This window comes from Python bivittatus, unplaced genomic scaffold (assembly GCF_059951505.1).
Source record: "Python bivittatus isolate LINGU-HERP-01145 unplaced genomic scaffold, Pbiv_v1 ctg000070_np1212, whole genome shotgun sequence".
Taxonomy (NCBI): domain Eukaryota; kingdom Metazoa; phylum Chordata; class Lepidosauria; order Squamata; family Pythonidae; genus Python; species Python bivittatus.
Window position 1 is genome coordinate 49,149,015 of NW_028277034.1, and position 12,056 is coordinate 49,161,070.

Here is a 12,056-nt window from a genome sequence, read left to right on the forward strand (position 1 = left end):
AATAAATCTGCGTTTTACTTACTATTAAACACCATTTCTTTAAGTTCAATATATATTTTAATCAACGCAAGATCAAGTGGCCCTACACAGAAAAGTTGTTCAAAGAAAATAGAAATGTTTTTGCAATGTAGTCACAAAATGCAATTGTGTTCTTCCGAAACACCAACATTTATGGCCAGCTCTTAGTTCTACATTCCAAGTGACTATTGCCAACAATTAAATGACACTTAGTCCTAGATTACTGTCTCATATACCATACTTAAATTTATTTCCAACTAATAGCATTATCCAAGCAAAATTATTACTTGGCACAAAAATATTAAATACCACTTTTATAACATGCTTTCTTAAATACATAACAGTAGACCTTGCTGGGAATATTGTTGGGAATATCGTTCCTTAACTGAAGACTTCTTGCCCTTCCCAGGACTAGACCTACACACTTTGTGCCCTTGAGAAGACCTATACACTTTGTGCCTTTGTGCCATTGCCAATCCTACTTACCAAATGAACATACGTAGAGCCTAATCCTGAATCAAGTTCTTCTCATTTGCCTAGAGATACAATGTGCAAGATGACACCTCCAACAGCTAATGAGTAAGAACTAATCAGAATCTGTTCATCCTATCTTTTCTTTCAAATGCATTAAACTTCCTCTCCCATAGTTTATAACCAGCACGTTCATCGAGTTTAAGATGTATTCACATATCTTAGCTCAGTTAAATCAGCAATGAAAACACTTAGTTTATGGGGAAAGGTGGACAATCTGTTAATGAGTTTATAAATGACCAGTTTTGATATGCCAGTAGAATCCAATGTCCTCTGCATTCCACATCCTATTTTAAAGCAAGGCAGTGGGACAAATCTTCCTTACAGAAAAAAAAAAATGTGACGGTTTCTTAGTTTGGAAATTAGTGGTAATTTTTTAAAATTTCTCTTATCCAGTTACTAGATATTAGCAAGAATATCCAGCTAATCAATGTACTTGGTGCCTTAAAGATGTGCAAAAAAATTATCCTACTGGGCAGATCAGGTTAAGTGTAATATTTAATCTAGGATCTGTGTTTTAAGTCTAAACTGCAACAGAAACTGCTTAATTTTCCTTTTTCCTTTTAACATATTAAGCATTTTTTCTTCCCTACCTCTTTTCCCCGCCCTTTGTTCTTTCCTCCATCCTCTAAAAGTAATTTATACCAATGAAAATAATGGTGAACAATATTACTGTTTTTACACATTTTAGAGCCCAGCCTGACAATACATTCTAAGAGTCATTTCACACTTTCTAACTTTGTAGGCAAGAATTGCGCTTCCAAGGTTAAAACACCCCTCCCTAAAGTGGACTGAAATCATACAGCAGTAAAATTAACTGCTGTAAATTAGTAATAGTAATATAATTAGTAAAATTATATTAGCAGTAATATAAACACTGCAATAGAAATCAAATTTCCCAGCTGGTTGAAGGACTGTTAGGTGAATTTCAAGCCAATACTTTTGGTGGAAAAGATGTTGAGACAAGTATTGTTTAGTGTCAAGATGCCAAAACGGGGGGGGGGGGGGAGCTATCCTAACCTCCAACAATATAACTTCCATACTCTGCTAAGAAACAAGCACTGCTTTGCTGTGGACATTCCCATATTCCTATGCTTGTTCTTTGGCAATATGTATATCTAACATGTTCTGTCACACACCTACTATGTTGCATTTGCATTTACATTTGTAGGTGTGCACTGATTATATGATAAGGCCATGAAAAACTATCCCAGGGAATGCCAAATTTATTTATTTATTTATTGAATTTATATAGCCACCCATCTCACTTGCATCTGACTCTGGGCGGCGTAGACAATTAAAATAAAAACTAAACAATCAGCATCATTTATCCATTAAAAGCCAATTTAAAAAACTATACCCAGTGTCAGATGCTGGCTTCTCAACATTATATTCATATCTAGTCCTAACTGCAATATATAGTTTAATTCAGTGTTTCTCAATCTTGGCAACTTTAAGATGTGTCAGCTTCAACTCCCAGAATTCCCCAGCTGGCATAAACAATGATTTAACTTACGGCTAAGCTGTCTGCAACCACAGTCTGAGTCTTGTGGTTTCAGGACATCTCACTAGTTGACTCTTCCTGGGATTCAGATGGACCCCCAATTTATCAGCTGGAGTAAGCAGCCTCAGATTGCTGATAAATTGTCAGCACAGTCTGCAAAGCTTAGAATCCAAGGTTTCAATTTATCTAATAAATATCTTTTTTTTTTAGTCACCCATGTTCTATATTGCTTCATTTTTTTTAAAAAAAAGAAACATGACTTCAGAAAAATTAGAGGACGAACTATCTTTTTCTTGCTCCTATGAAAACAAGATCACATGAACTAGATTTTAAGATGGGAGAAACTGCAACTGTCATTGCTGGGGATAATTTCTGTGGTAAAAATGTTTTGCCTAGAATGATGTTTTTGTTTCAGATAATATCTGTTTTGACAACTGATGCACCATTTAAACAGTGGCAAAAGGATATATTTAAGTTTGCATGGCAAGGGAAAAAAATACAAGTTAAATTTAAGGTGTTATAAGATGCAAAGGAAAGAGGAGGATTGGGTTTACCTGATTTGAAATTGTAATTTGCAGCTTGCTGTTTGGTTTGGATGAAAGAGTGGGCGCTGCTGAGAAATAGAAGGCTTTTGGAGTTAGGAGGACATGACCTGAGATTTGGGTGGCACGATAAAGCCAAGGTTAATGTGGATTTTAAAAATCATTATGTTAGACATGCCATATTGAGAATATGGAATAGATACAAGCCCAGGTTGGGTCCGAAAAAAAAACTTTGCTGCTCTCAACACAAGAAACATTTTATAGACGAGAAATAAGAGGCAAACACAAATGGCTACCATATCATGAGATACTGGAATTTTGTCAAGGGGAATACAAAATAAAATCAAGAGAACAACTGGTGACTGAGGGATACAGCTGCCAATGGTTTTTTATTTACAGTTATCAGAAAGATTTAGAGTAGACAAAAGAGTTTATGATATTGAACACTGTAAGACTGATTTTGAAATAGAATTGTGTACAAATGATGAACATATTAATTGCTAAAATGTATAAACTTTTATTGAAATTTGAAACAGAAGATTATTAGTTTATATTAGTTTTTACCTTCATTTTTAAAACTTTTAGTAAGATTATACATAAAAAATGAACTAGATTTTAAGGACAGGGGAAATCATTTTGTGAAAATATTGGATTGAATCCAGATTATGCCAGAGTCATGACTGATTTACGTCCAATTGTTTTCAACAGGTGTACTCCAAGTGTGACTTTGTCTTGATCCAAGCCACTGTATAAAATTTTTACAATGAAAAACTCATCTGTACCCTTATACAGAATTAGATGGTTGAATCCTGGATTGATGAAACACTTCATACTGGAGATATATAAGTAACATTTATTTATTAGATTTTTATCCCGCTTTTATTGCTTTTTATAAATAATTCAAGGAGGTGAACATACATAATACTCCTTCCTTCTTTTTTTCCCCACAACAACAACCCTGTGAGGTGGGTTGGGCTGAGAAAGAATGACTTTCATGCCTAAGGCAGGACTAGAACTCAGAGACTCCTGGATTCTAGGCCAGCAACTTAACCACTACACCAAACTAGCTCTTTTAAAAAGGGTGGGAAGAGATACAATAATACAACATCCTTGTATTATCACACATATGAAGTTCTTCTTGTACTTTCTCTTCATGTACATACAGAAATGTGACCTATGGATTTCTTCTTACATACAAGGATCTCCCTACGTGGGAGGAAGAAAAACAGCATTTCCTTCTCCCACACCCCACCCTAGTCTGAACTGAAATGGTCTGGAATTATACTGTTTTGGTTTGTCCTAGCTGTTAGATCTAAGGGAATGGATTCTTACAAACCCATTTAACAAGGTATCCTTCCATTAGATTGCAAATGTGTTCAAGAAGATGATTCCTCAAACGATAACTGATGAATTAATTTTGCCAGCAGAATAATGTAGAGGTAGTAAATATTGTCCACACATAGCAGAAAAAAAATCTCATTGGTTTTAAAGGCCAGAAAAACCCAAGTTTTTCTAAGTTTATTATAATAATAATAGAAAATATTATTTTCTATTAGTTTATTATAACTAATAAAAAAAATTAGATCCAGCCATAATTCTTCAATCCAAATTCAAGCTAGAGCAGTTGCACCGCATATAAACTATAATGAAGAAATTCTGCTGTCTGTTAAACTTGTGGGCAGAGGTATCTGCAGGGGGAGTCAAAAAAGACATGCTAGGGGCCACAACCACACAGTTGAAGCCCCACACCCTTTTAACGTATGCCACATGCACAATGCACTTTCAAAAAAAAGACAGGGCTTCAGCTGCTTAGTCATCTCTGCCCATCTTGACTTTTCTGACCCTCCTGCTAGTAGAGAAAAGTAAGATCTGCAGGCCACCACTGTATGATTAAAGATGTCACAGCAAATACACTTTTCAGTCATTAACAACTTGAAAAATCTGCTGTCACATCCTAAGGGACAGGAAAGGTAACCCCTAACTGGTTAAATCTTCTGCATAAATACTTGTAAAAGTGGGAAAAACCTTACAGTCACTTCTATTCTACTTCTCTGGTACTTGAACTGCAAAATGATCAGGGAAGGGAAGGGAAGGGAAGGAAAGGGTGAGTGAGCTGTGTTTGCAAGACTTCTGCCACCCACAGGCAAGTAAACGGAATAAATACAAGAAGAATGCAGAGATGGGCTTCTATCCAAAGATATTTTAGCTTTAGAATAATAAATACCTTTTAATCAAGTTTCCCCAAAGGAGCCAAAACAGCTTCCCCTGAGTGGTGGAATTTTCTATGAATGGCATTGCATACAACCAGACAGGGACATTTTGGCAAGATAAATCTCCAGATCCTAGCTTATTGTTATCCTAGTTTGTTAGTGAACATGAAAGTAGAATTGCTGAATGTTACATTAAAGTTTTGCTTAACCCCAGCTATGACTTCAAATGAGAAGTGGAAAAAAGAGTGAGCAGTTGTGAAAAAACTTCTGAACATGTACTTTGGATTTTTTCCTCTCATGGTGAAATTAACACAACTGTCAGCTGGTATAAATGTTAGTTCCCAATATTCTGTCAGACTTTGAAGTGATCAATAATCAGAAAACAGGATTATTTCTTCTTTATTTTATTCCATTTAAGTGCTGCTTGACTCCAATTGATTCTGGGCAGCCCACAGCGGTGCAGTTGCACAGAAGAAGAGGTGGGAAGGAAGAGGAAGCATGTTCATGGTTCCAAGGGTATCTACACAGGAATTCCCTGAATTTTCCGCAGAGATATAAATTGTTATTATTCACTCCTGTAAGGAATAGGCTGTCCCTAGAAATATTATTCAAGTTAAGACTTGATTTTTTTTTTTTAACAGACATGCAGTGTGTGCAGTGCTCAGAGAAACTTTGCACCTTGCTCTTTACATGCATACATGTACTCTCTCCCAAGCCATGGATTTGGTTAACAGATAAGACATGGTATTTTGATTTAGTTTGTGGCTTTTAAAACCACAGTTACCGTAGTACTTTCGAACAGGTCCTTTTCATTTGAGTCTAAAGATGAGCAAAAATATTTCTGCAACACAATTGTTTTACCATACTTGATTGACATGGACTTTGGTGCAGTGTGACCATGTTGGAGACTATAATATAATACACAGTGCATATTATACTACATTATTATACAGTGTAATTTTTTTTATCCATCCATCCATCCATCCATCCATCCATCCATCCATCCATCCATCCATCCATCCATCTCAGTATTTCCAGATCTGGGCAACTTTAAGATGGGTGGACTTAGCCAGGCACATTAGGGACAACCTAGAGAAAGCTGAAACACGAGTCTATTCCACTTTCAGTAGACCATAATATGGATTCAGATGCCATCACTTTCAAGTGGGAGTCATGATTATTTGTTTTATTTAGTTATTTGATTTCTATCCCGCCTTTCTACTCATTCAGTTGAACTTTAATTTCTTGGATTTGCCTGAAAGGGTTTCATTGGTACAAAGAAGTAACTTCAGGGCAGTAATCTTATAAGAAAGTTTCTGAGATTGGTTTCTAAATAAACATACACAGGACTAGTATGCAGGCAACAGAATACCCCCCACCCCTACTGAATTAACTGTATTTAATTTTGTTGAGTTCTATCTCACCTTTCATTCAGGAGCTGAAGGGAGTGTACATAGGAGTCTCTGCTAATTTTCTGTAGAACAACAATGCTGTAGGTTGGGCTCAGAAACAGAGAGCAAGAGAGTGACTGGCTGAGGTTGGCCTTGAACCAGGGTCTCCCCACTCTGTTCAACATCTTCCAGACAACTCCATCCAGGCTGTATGCAGAGATCATCTTCCATATGGAAGTGAAATTCAGAGAGAAGCCACCTTTGATAGAGTTATTATGTAACATTCAAGCCCTAAAGTCCTCCTAACAATGTAAATACTGCTATTCTGCCTTACATTAAACCTAAACGGAGTTTCTACTAAGATAACAACCTAGCATTATATAATCCTATTCCCGGAAAGGCAAACAGCAGCTTCAAGGAGATTGTATATGTGATCAGAAGAGGAGACACTAAACTTCATCCTCTCCTCCTCCTAGAATACTGATTATTACTATACCCAATGAATTAAAAAATTGAACTTTCATTGAGAGACTCAAAATAGTCACTTTTACAACAAGCAGAACTAAGACCAGAATTATCCTAGCAATAATCTTCCCAAGCTTTTGGCCTCGACATGTATTAGGCTATGGGAATTCCCAAACAGCGTGATTTAGAATCCTTATCTGTCTCTTCCTATGTTAATTATGCATGGAATATCAATTACAGCCAAGAAAAAAGCAACAACTGTTTTTTAGCTTTTAAAAATAACTTTGCCTAGTTGCCTGAGGGCAACTCTGACTCACCAGTGGTGAACAAGCAAATTACTATCTAGAAGATTTCTACAAACTACCAATTAAAACGAAGCACACAATATTTTGCCTGGAATGACTATGACCACTATCTACACCTTTATGCACACCAGAATACTTCTATTAAAATAAAAGGATCTTGGACTACAGACCCAGATGACTATCAGGACACATACAACTGCTTCTACAAAATTAACGGGACACATATTGAGATGCCCATCTGTAAACAGGAATAAATCAACAAAAAAATGTCTCCATTCCACAGAAAATGATGGATTTAGATTTAGTTGTGACCATCTTAACTCCAATTCAATGCAAAGGGATTTTTCAGATTGCAAATAATTGAACTGTTCCACTGATATAGAATCTCTATGCAATCACTCATCTTTATTTTGGAAATACAGTGCTCAAAAGGTCTAGAATATTACATTAAAGACAACTGCTGTAGAATTAAGATTTAATTGGTGAAACCCCAGTGACTTAAGCAAGCAAGAGGTACATTCAATGTTTCCATACTGAAAATTCATGAAAAGCAATATGACAACTAAAATGCTAGCACAGAACCAGTTGTGTGTATGCACGTGTGTGAAAGCACAAAACCTTTTTCTCCTCTCAAAATTATAAAATATATACCTTGCCCTGGCAAACAATGCTATTGGACAGATCCAAACCACCAACTATATATTGTTTCATCTAGAGGCAAATCATTTCAGGAGTTGCAACATTGATGTAACTTAGCTATATCTTTGACTACAACGGCTTAAGATCAGAATCTAGTCAGCAAGCCATAATTCATTCATGAGGCATCAGCAGGTTGCTCACAACTGGGTAATAGCTACAGTGGTCAACCACCCCATATGGTGACAAAACACCCCTCCCTCTTGATTTTGATAGCTAAGAAAACAACTCTAAGTCTGCAGTCATATATACTTATTACGGTTAAGCATAACTGAACACAGTGGGAGATCTTGCTGAATGAACCTGCATAGTCCCAGTCAGCAAAGCAGCATCAGATTTTGTAGAAAACATCAGCAGGGGAAAAAAAACAACCTAGATTAAAAATTAGAAAGTCACTGAAAGAGGGAAAGAAGCAGTCATGGATTGCTCTCTGGGATGAGTTTTATTCTCTTCTGCACAATATTTTTGACCAGCTTTCTGGAAAATGGACCATTCCACTGAACCTTATAATCATGAATGTTGTAAGGATACCTTCAGGAGCTATAGGCTATTTCAGATCTCCACGTAGGAGAGATGCACTGCTGGATTACCTCTTTAGCTGCCAGCAAAACCAACATGCCAAACTCAATTTTGGCGGTAGGGGAACAAAATGTTCTGGAGATGCGCTGGAAGTACACGAGACCAAAAAGCTTCCTGGTCTCTCCCCAACTCAACTCCAGATCTAGAGTATTTCTAGAATTGATGAGGATTAATTTCCTCCTGTTGAAACAAACAGGAGAATTGACTTTTTAAAAAAGAAATGGTCAAAAAGACATCAGGATTACTTTGTTTATGGATCAACACTAGATTACTAATTCATATATAGCAGCGGACTAAAACTTCAGCGTTAATTGGAGATCCAATAACTCTGAGATGTCAACGTCTTCCGTATTCCATGTGAAGAATCCTTGGCTGGATCCCTTTGCTAAGAAATAGCTTCTATCTGTATAAGAATGCCTTGGTCCCAAAATATATTATGCAAAAAAGTAATATTTTCAGTAGGTTATCTAGGGGATAGCTAAAGCATGCCTTACAGTAGAATTTTTCCAGGCCACATCAAACTTACAATTATTCCAAACAGGGCTATATGTTTAGAGGCATGTTGAAAATAACTTATGGTTAACTGCATATTCAGTAGTATACTGCATTTATTTCTTTACGTAAGCAACAGATGCACATAAAACTGACTTGTAGGCCCAGTAAATACTGTATACTAATATAAGAGGATAATATTAAAGATTCTCATTGCAATTCTGGAATTAGATTGCAGAAAAATGTACTAAATATTCATCAGAGATTGAATAACTGACGACACTGATTTTCACATAAGCAAGATTTTGAGTTCCTCAGTTGTCTAGGGTAAAGAAAGCTGGTTAGTTTGGTTTATGCAACTGATATGGGCCTATAAAATTCTGAGCTACACAGAATGCATAGGGAGGAACAAGCTACTTTTACCCTCTGCACACTGCGCTGTTTAATGAAACGGACAGAGAACTTCAACATAAATTACCAGTCTGATTAGCATGCTCAGAAGCAAAGCACATGAAGTGAAGCCACAGGAGATGGCTATCTCTGCTCGGTGTTGTATTGTTGTGTGCTTAATCATATTTATAAGCAACTGATTACTTCTAATTAAAACGCTGATCGGGGCAGACTCACCTACTTAGGTTGCATCCTTGATTTTACTACCAAGCAAGCATATGCTAGATTGGGTTAGAAAGCACACAGCTGAACACTTAGATCCAAAGGGCTTAGAAGGCGTAAAGTGGAACTTTTATTTTTTTCTTATTTATGCTTACTGGTTATTGGATTAGACTTTTAGCCCCTGCTTGACACTTTTATACTGCCAAAAGCTTCTAATTATAGGGCCACTAATAAATTCTAGGAATATATAAATAAGTTGAAACATCAAATAATGCTGTTAATAGACTTGAGGTATTATCTCACAGATTTCAAATACATGTCCAACAATAGACTTTCTCAAGATTGAGCAGGTAGCAACTTTGGGGGGGGGGGCTTGGGCGGGGAAAATCTTTGTATAGTAGTTAGAGAGAAGTGCGGACTCTGGTCTTGGTCCAGCTGCCAAATCATTCACCGGATCCCTCTAGAGTTCACTGGAGCAGAAGCAAGAGAGATCCGCACATCCCGATGTCTCTATGAACTTTCATGCACTGTCTGTTAAGCATCTTCAGCAAGACAACTTTATTAACAGCTGCAGAACTTCTAGCATGTAATCATTTCTCAGGATCCAATTTATCCCTGAGAAAAATAGGTTAAATGCCTTGAAGAAGCACTTAATAACTGGTGAAGTTCCTTTTTTAAAAAAATTAAAGCCCATGGCTATAATTTGCTTTTAATTAAAAAAAAAACATATCCAGATTGACACAGTTGGACATGAACTTTCCTTCCCACCTCCACTTGTTATTTTTAATCACCTAGCAGGTCTTCTGCAGGATATAAGACTGACAGCTCTGGGAAGTCTGTTTTTAAAGATATGGAAACTCCAAGTATTTGTGCAAACAAACCCTGTTTACACAAGAAACTCCTCCATCTTTTCTGGTCATCTGGTCATCTTCTCTGCCCGAACCGAGTTTTAATCCCTAAAGCTGACCCAGGGTGAGTTTGCTTCACTTTCTATTTTAATATTGTGTGTCCTACAGCCAGTTTCTCGCCCTGCGTGTATGGGAGGCTCCTCCAGCAGGAAAAGCACCACCACAGCTTCCTTCCCCATTTGAGTTAGAAATACGCTGATAGTTCATCACCCAGATCTTTCTTAACCGCTGGCTGGGCTTCCTAAACACACAGGCTTGAATTAGCAGGCCAGGGTAAGAAGAACGCCGGGGTGCTCGAGGGCTCCGCGGCCCGCAGACGCGGAGGGGCAGGGCAGGGCAGGGCAGGGCAGCGCGCTCCGAGCCTTCCTGACAGCAGCGCGCTGATTTTAACCCGCGACCAGCGCGCGCAGCTGGCGCGGGCGCGAGTCCCCTGCTAACCACGCACCTGCGACTGCGAGCCGCGCAATTGGCCCGGAGCTCACGTGCTGCGTCGCGGACAGCCGCGGCCCCAAAAGTCCCGTCCGGTCGCGCGCCTCGCCCGGGAGCGAACACCCGCACCTGTCACAAAGCGGGCAGCCGCGCACCTCGCACTCACTCGCCGTCCAGCCCCACTCCAGCCTCTCCGCGCGATCCTGCTCGCAGGGCGCAAAACGCGCTGAGGGAAGCGCCCGCCTGCCCGTCCCCGCGCGGCTTTTGGCGCTGCCTCCCGCGGAGCCCTCGGACTCACCTGCCGGCAGCGCTCGGAAGCTTCGCACCGTGTTGCCTTCCCGGAGATGAAGCAGCCGCGACGCTCCGGGCGCCGAGTCTTGGGCCTGGCCGCTGTAGCGGACGTAGAGGCGCAGCATGTGTTCCGCCACCTTGTCGCCGGCGGAGACCCCCGGCGGGGCGGGCTGCGGGAGCGTTTCGGCGGCTGCCGCTCGGCTCCTGCGCCCGCCGCCGCCTCGTCCGCCTCCGACGCTCCCCTTGCCGAGCCCGCCCGAGCGCCCGCCGGACCCCTCCGCCATCAGGCTGCAGCTAAGCCAGAGGCACCACCAGAGCAGCGCGCGCGGGGAGCCCGCCATGCCGCCCGCCTTGGGGTGCCGGAGGAGGACTCGCTACTCAGCCGCCCGTCCAGCCCCGGAGCGCACGGCGGGGGGGGGGGAGCCGAGCGCACGCAGGCGAGCCCCGCCGCTGCCACCGCCGGCAGGTGGGGGTTGCGGAAAACCGGGGGGGGGCGCTGGGCTGGGGGGGGCGGTTCTCTCTCTCAGGCGAGCGACCTGCCTGGGGTGACGGCGGGGCGAGCGCAGCAGCTGGCGCAAGCGCTAACGCCGGCAGACGGGCGAACGCGCGTGCGGCGGCGGCGGCAGAAGCAGCGGCAGCTCCAGCTCCAGCAGGTTCTCTCGCCCCTGCCTCGAGTGGGGCGGGCGCAGCCCTGGGCTGAGTTTTGTACGGCGTGTGTGCAGGACTCGCAGCGCTGGCGAGGCGGCAGCCAATCGCGCCGCCTCCTCTCGCAGTCGGCTGCGAGACGGAGAGAACAGAGAGGGAATGTCTCGGAGCGAAGGGGTTGCGCCACCCCAAAAGCCCGCCCGCCTGCGATGCCAAGGCGGTCCGCTGCCCCGGCCGCTGGGTGCCTCGCTGCGGGCGGTGGGCGAAGAGCGGCAGGCTCTGCTTTCGACCCGCCGGGTCAAGGTCCTGTACGCCGAGACGCCGAAGCAGGCGGGCTGCGGGTCCCCACGGCTGGCAGCCCAGCCGGGGGAATCGCGCTGGGGAGGATCAGGGGGACATCTGTTCCCCCTCTGTCCGGATTTTATCCCAAGGGCGAGC

The 12,056-nt window shown here is 41.6% G+C and overlaps 1 protein-coding gene across 1 annotated transcript in view; it reads right to left on the reverse strand.

Moving 5' to 3' along the window:
* The window catches only part of BMP3 (bone morphogenetic protein 3), a 30,963-nt gene extending 19,225 nt beyond the window's left edge, over window positions 1–11,738 (reverse strand). Inside the window, exon 1 of the mRNA XM_007425362.3 lies at window positions 10,981–11,738. Within this exon, the coding sequence (XP_007425424.2) occupies window positions 10,981–11,314 (334 nt within the window). The 5' untranslated portion in view covers window positions 11,315–11,738. The remainder of the gene's footprint in view (window positions 1–10,980) is intronic.
* Between the last annotated feature and the right edge of the window lie 318 nt (window positions 11,739–12,056).